General features: G+C 35.6%; 1 protein-coding gene across 1 annotated transcript; it reads left to right on the top strand.

Annotated features, from left to right (window-relative positions):
- The first annotated feature begins 1,187 nt into the window (after positions 1-1,187).
- On the top strand, positions 1,188-4,743 carry LOC106463459 (frizzled-9-like). The gene has a single exon (XM_013923492.2). It carries the CDS (start codon positions 2,399-2,401, stop codon positions 4,226-4,228), a length of 1,830 nt encoding a protein of 609 aa, XP_013778946.2. The 5' UTR covers positions 1,188-2,398; the 3' UTR covers positions 4,229-4,743.
- Positions 4,744-7,423: the final 2,680 nt, after the last annotated feature.

Here is a 7,423-nt window from a genome sequence, read left to right as displayed (position 1 = left end):
CTTAATAATACTAAAACATGTTCAACTTCCAGTACAGTCCCCGTTGTTCTTATATACATAATTACATGATAGCATGACGAAGCTGCAAGAGCCGTTACTTTACTCTCCCTTTGGGTTAAGGTTAACCAGATCAAGGTATACAGAGCTTGTTCTATGTATAACATTAACATACTTTTTAAACTTATTATCACACCCACAGAGTTACATTCCTTATATCTTCTCGTTCGCACTACCTTTAATAAAGCTCTTTGCTCTTATAATATGGTATACAGAAACAGATAACTACGTCTTTCAATAGTTTAACAGGAGAGAGATTTGTGTATTACCATTTAACATAGTTTCAGTAAAAATGGGATATTTATTGTACCTGATGGAAGATTAAATTAAATGTAGTAATATAGGCCTTTCACTGTAGAGATAATAATACACCCTGACATTTATCCCTGTAGTTTCGCTATCGTTGTGCCATTACGTCTCGACATTTGCTATTAGTTTCAATACAGATACCACATCGCACCTCAATATTCAACTTAGTTTGGCTATATATATATAACATTACACCTCAATATTTACGCTTTTAATTTAACAACAGGAGCAATACTAAGCCGAATAATTATTCTAACAGTTTTGCTACAGATAACACATAATAAACATAATACATAGATGTTTTGAATTAGATAACGCATAAAACTTTAGAGCTCAATATACAAAAGTCTTATTTTTGTAATATAAAAGTATTTTTGAATTTTCTGATGCACGTTTTCATAAAAGTTCGCACGCGATTTTTGTGATTTCATTGATATTCCACTTGATTGATATGGAGTCGATAAATAATATTATTTTAACACAGATATGTACATTTTTAGCACCTGGAAAGTCATGGCTTTATCTTTGCTCGTGTTACTGTCAGAGGACTGTAGATGTATCGCAATAGTTCGTTTCTGTTAAGTAAACAAAAGCGAAAAAACAAACAAACGATATAGCTCGTTCCTATAGGAAAATTAAAGTTTATTAAGAATCTCTATTGGAAGCTTACATTGTAGATTAATTAGTTTAAGATCTCGAGATTTTCTTATTATTTTGACCATCAAAGCTTAATACAAAACATAGGAGTGCCACAATACAATATTTTTATCCCTTTCACATACACTATAATTTATAAAAACTCCGTAGTTAAGAAAATTATTATGAAAGTCATAAAAACTCAAATATTGTTTAAATATTTTTAACAGACCAAATTCAGAAGAAGGTCAAGTAAAAGTGCCCTGTGTAGGTATCAGTTTTGTTTTCAAGAATTGATACTTTCTTCACAAGTTATTTTAACCTCCTCCATGCGTCTGCATGAATATGATTTAATACAAAGTTTTTAATAGACTTGTCAGCCAGCAAGAAGTATGCTATGAAATTGTAACCAAAAGTTGATGGTTTTCTAGGATGTGTAAAAATATATTCTGAAATTAAACTTACATAGATTCTTGAAGGGAGTGATGTGCCTGTAATATAATAATCTCCACCCTGACCACACATCTTAATGATATAGAATCGTTTTTGACTGCTTGAGAATACGTTTAAACAGGTTTCATTTACCATCTCTCGGAACCACAATACCCAAGGGCAACAACTTGTGGTGGTAGTCAAATACCACGTTAATTAACCACCAGAGACTTGATAAACGAACTAAATTGCCCTGCGGTTTACAAAAAAAAAAAAAGGAAGCTAACTTGCTAGGCCCCATCCATCCCTTGATTGGCATGAAGGACCATGACGAAATCCCCAGAGCCGGTAAGTTCAAACGCTTTGTTAAGATTCCTCTAGTAAATTGATGGCTCAGTTCATGTTCTGTTACTTATTCCTGTTTCTTTTCTTACGCGTTGTAAAGTAAATTCTAAACTGAAGTCCAGAAAGAAAAGAAATTCTAGTTTTGGTTCAGTCTCAGAAGCCGATAGAGTTACAATAGAAGATTAAAATCTGAGCATGCGCCTTGTGAAGAGTCCTTAGAAATCGGGCTTCGCAAGCCATGTACAGCGCCAAGGTCACGCGGAATGATACTTCAGATAAGATCTCCGCATTCACAAGAGCTACAGACACGTGTATATAGACTTCGCTCGCTCGTGTACTTCTCGTTAATAAAGCCGCCTCAGCAGTCAGCGGTGAAGGTGGTATTGTCAGAAATGTTGAGAGGCTGGAAAACCTCACTTTGTTAGACACGTGTTTTTTTAAATGTCATTTCTTTAGTGAAATCTGTGAAAACTCTTCTACAGAGAAAATGTAAAAAGTGCTGCTTGCACGAATGCGTACTCTGGACAATGATTTGTATATTAATATTCATTGCACGTCCTGAAGTGAAATTTAAAACGTTTACGTTAATACGAGCGTTGTAAAGCTTTATTCTGATTGGATGATGTCTTATGTCATAATGAAGATTTGTAATATACCTTTTGTTAACTTTATTTTGGTCATCTGCCTGGTTGTTCACGAACGGTTGGCATTGGAGACGCAGGGTAAGTGTGAGAAAGTAACTATTCCAATGTGCCGAGACTTACCTTATAACATGACTAGGATACCTAACTTGATGGGACATACAAACCAAAACGACGCAGCGATTGAAGTACACGAATATATGTCACTGGTAAAGTATGGTTGCTCCCAACATTTAAATTTCTTTCTTTGCTCGCTGTATGCTCCAATGTGCGCTCACCAAGTGGATGTTCCCATTCCGTCATGTCGCTCTGTGTGTGAAGAAGTTAGAGCACGATGTCTTCCTGTTCTTCAAAAGTTTGGTTTTAATTGGCCTCTAATGCTGAACTGTAGTCGTTTACCTGTACCAGAAAAAAATGGATTGTGTATGGAACTTCCCGGTATTGCAGAAGAACGGCGGTCACGTCTTACTGAGAGCGAGCGAGAACTGAAAGCGGACACCGACAGAGATACAAACAGAAGCACTGAACCTAGCCTTCTCCCGTCTTTATTATATCCTGGAACGCACCGAAATAGTATTGCACATAATGGCATATTAGTATCTCCTGATAAAAACGGAAAGTTAGAGCAGAATATGACGAAAAGAATGTGCCCTAGAAATTTCGTGTTCGTACCATCCATGACCACCAGTCTTGAAGAATGTACGCCTCGCTGTGACCGAGATGTTCTGTTTACTCGTCATGACAAAGATGTCGTGGAAGTTTGGATGGTTGTTTGGTCTGTTGTCTGTTTCGTAGCAAATATTCTTACAGTGGCAACTTTCTGGATTGACACTCCTCGATTCCGGTACCCTGAGCGCCCCATCATTTTTCTTAGTATGTGTTATTGTATTACTAGTACTGCATATCTAGTTCGTATTTTCGCTGGAGCAGAGTTCATCTCTTGCGAGAGAACAAAAAATGGAGAACCCTACCTTGTCAAAGAAGGCTTAGAAAACATGGGCTGTATCACCGTTTTCTTGTTGCTTTATTATTTTGGAATGGCAGCGGCTCTCTGGTGGCTTGTGGTAACATGCACGTGGTTCTTATCTGCCGGACGCAAGTGGGGTCATGAGGCCATTGAATCTAGAGCTTCGTATTTTCATGTATTGGCTTGGGGTGTGCCAGCTATACTGACCATTGCGATATTAATCCTACGAGAAGTAGAAGGTGATGAACTGACGGGATTGTGTAATGTTGGCAGTAGAAGCCGGGATGGTTTGCTGAGGTTTGTCATTCTGCCTATCTCTTCCTTCTTGTTCATGGGAAGTGTGTTTATTGTTCTAGGCTTTTCTTCGCTAGTGCGAATCAGGAAAGTTATGAAACAAGGCGAGCGGAATATCAGTAAGCTTGAGAGATTTATGGTAAGAATCGGCACATTTACTATACTATATACAGTCCCGTCCGTTGTTGTGATTGCTTGTTTAGTGTACGAGTACTTCAATAGACCCGGGTGGTATGCGGTTGCCATGGGAACTGTAGATGAATGTGATCCTTCTGTAACAGAACACTGCTCTTTAAAACAGAGCATCCCCAACCAAAACGTATTCATGTTAAAACACGCCATGAAACTGCTTCTAGGGATTGCTACCGGTGTTTGGGTGTGGAATAATAAAACGTGGAAAACGTGGACTGCATTTTGCCATAACTGGTTTAGACGAAAACCGCGACGAGATTTCAAATCATCAACAATTGCATATCATCCTCCCCACGTGACATCATTTAAAGCTTTATCAAATACAAAGTCATTGTACTTACCCGTACACGTTTAAAAACGCGTAATTATTTTGTACAGGTTTGTATTTGTAGTGTGTTACTGTTAAACAGATGTAACCTAACATACCGAAGAAAGCTTATTAAAGTTTGTATGTATATGTAGTAGTAGTACATAAACATAAAATAAATCCAAGGACTAAGAAGCTCGTAAATCCGTGAATGATAATTTAAGTACACAAGTATCTTGACAAAAATGCCAACCCAGATAAATTCTAGGGTTTGTGATATTTCACAGAATATCCATCTTGTTGTAGTTTTTATGATACAAGTACAAAACATGTAAAAAATCGATTGAATTTCAAATGTAAATTTTATGTAAACTATTTGAAGTAGAGTAGATTACCTGTATGTATATTTACAATAATATTTCTAGTGCTAAAGTGTTTATAAACAAAGAAATGTGTACATTAATTTTCTAAATGTTTATTTGACTATTTAAAAACATATATTGTATATTAGATGCTTGTATAACATTACTTACGGAAATAAAAACGACTGTGTTTTGTGTTAAGGTGTGAAATGTTTACTATCCAACTATATTTAGGCTTAACAAGGTTCATTACCTATCGTAGTTACGTGTTTTATTTTCAGATGGCTACGAAGCCGAAATGAAATGTAAATGATATTAGTTTTTAATGACAGTTGTTCAAGAATTTTTTTGAAACATTCATTTGGGGAATAAAATGTTGTACTTTTTAAACGATTTCAGTCCAAAACTGGTTTGTTGAAAATGCGTTGATTTCGTTTAGGAATGCAATGTTACTCTCGAAGCCATCAAATTTGATGCTGTTACTAGAGCTAAACCTACCAACGCTATGCTACTGCAGACTGCAGCAGTTACCTTAAGTTACAGAAAGAACGAAGAACATTAAATACTTCTCTCTATCCAATATAATCGATGAGTTTACTGTAATACTATCCAATATAATCGATTAGTTTACTGTAATACTATCCAATATAATTGATTAGTTTACTGTAATACTATCCAATATAATTGATTAGTTTACTGTAATACCATCCAATATAATCGATTAGTTTACTGTAATACTATCCAATATAATCGATTAGTTTACTGTAATACTATTCAATATAATCGATTAGTTTACTGTAATACTATCCAATATAATCAATTAATTTACTGTAATACCATCCAATATAATCGATTAGTTTACTGTAATACCATTCAATATAATTCATTAGTTTACTGTAATACTATCCAATATAATCAATTAATTTACTGTAATACCATCCAATATAATCGATTAGTTTACTGTAATATTTTTCATCTTTAAAAAGAAATGCATAAATTCTTCGAAAGTTTAAAGTAGCTATCAGTCAGAAATATATTGAAATATTGAAAAAATTGTTTCAGAATTTAGGAAACTTTTGCTGGTTTCACTTCGACGGAACACACACTGACTTTCTTTAAACACATAAATTTCATTCATCCCAACATCAAATTTACCATAGAACATGAAAACAATAAACAGTTATATTTTCTTAACCTCAAAATTATTAGATCGAACACACAGTTTAAAACCAAAATTCACCGCAAGAACACACACACTGACCTCTACATCCCCTGGAATTCCGCTCATGACATCACAAAAAAAATCAATACCCTTAAAAACCTCATAAACACAGCCACAAGACTCTGTTCAACGGACTACATAAATGAAGAAATTAACCACATAAAGCATTCCTTTATTCACACCAATAAATTGCCACACACACTTATATAAACAAAATATTTTAACTTCTGGATGAATAGCCAGACAGCCATGAGTAAGTAATCCGTACGTGTCTCCTTTTCTTGAGATTTTGTTGTGATTTATTAACATAAAAAACATTACGTTGAAAACGTGACAAAATTCGCGCGATTATCGACTATGCAGTGCTTATAAAATTTAATAACTGTCGAACTATCCTAAAGTTTACATTTGAGCTTGCTACATTTATGAGAGGAAATTTAATACCAGACGTGACTCGACACATTAACTTAATACCAGACGTGACCCGACACACTAACTTGATACCAGACGTGACCCGACACACTAACTTAATACTAGACGTGACCCGACACACTAACTTAATACCAGACGTGACCCGACATACTAACTTAATACCAAGCGTGACCCGACACACTAACTTAATACCAGACGTGACCCACACACTAACTTAATACCAGACATGACCCGACACACTAACTTAATACCAGACGTGACCCGACACACTAACTTAATACCAGACGTGACCCGACACACTAACGTAATACCAGACGTGACCCGACACACTAACTTAATACCAGACGTGACCCGACAAACTAACTTAATACCAGACGTGACCCGACACACTAACTTATACTTTTCCAGCTGGCAGGGCATGGCACAGTATTTGAGTGCCGGACTATGGATGAGAAGTTTCTCGGCTCGCGTCCCGTTGCCACAAAATCGAGCTCCGCACGTTGGCGACGTGGCTATGTTAAAGAGTGACGGTGAAATCTCACTATTCGATTAGAGTAGCCCAAGAGTTGGTGGTGAGTGCTATTACCGAGCTACCATCCTGCTAGAGTGTTAGTTCAAAATTACGGATCGCTAGCTCAGTTAGCCTATGTGGTGTACTTTGAGCTAATATTAAAAAAAAAACAAACAGCAACTACAGTTATCTCTAGCTCGTTCTACGCCATATTAGAATACACCCAACCAATATGTTTTTGTCACATAATCAGCATATACCCATGAAGGAATGAAAAGAACTCAGCTTTTGGCTTTCTGGAGTACAAAAAAAAATTCAGAGTAATCAAACAGATAATTAGCAAATAGAATCAGGTACGAAACATCAGAAATTTATGAAATACAGTGTACGTTGTGCGTTAATTTTCAAGAAAACATTGTATACTTAAAATACTTTTTCATTATTACTGTGATATATTGACTGATATTGACAGATAGTGAACTTTGCTCGTATATTGTACTCTAGATTAATAGTGCTCTATATTTTAGTCAAAGATATCTAATTAGATAAAAATACAATGTAATACGTTACACGTAAATTATATATGAAAGGCCTTTTGTTTTCAGTCTGATACGACAAATCATTGTAAAAATAAAATTACCCGGAGTTTTGATTCGTTCATGAATGTAAAATTTCTGAAAAGAAACATTCAAATGATATTGCTAAGCTAGAAGCGA

The sequence above is a fragment of the Limulus polyphemus genome, unplaced genomic scaffold (genome assembly GCF_000517525.1).
Source record: "Limulus polyphemus unplaced genomic scaffold, Limulus_polyphemus-2.1.2 Scaffold53, whole genome shotgun sequence".
Taxonomy (NCBI): domain Eukaryota; kingdom Metazoa; phylum Arthropoda; class Merostomata; order Xiphosura; family Limulidae; genus Limulus; species Limulus polyphemus.
This window is presented reverse-complemented; position numbering and strand designations above follow the sequence as displayed.

Bases quoted from the DNA above. Each gene is read 5' to 3' on its own strand.
- LOC106463459 (XM_013923492.2), top strand. From the start codon at position 2,399: ATGATGTCTTATGTCATAATGAAGATTTGTAATATACCTTTTGTTAAC.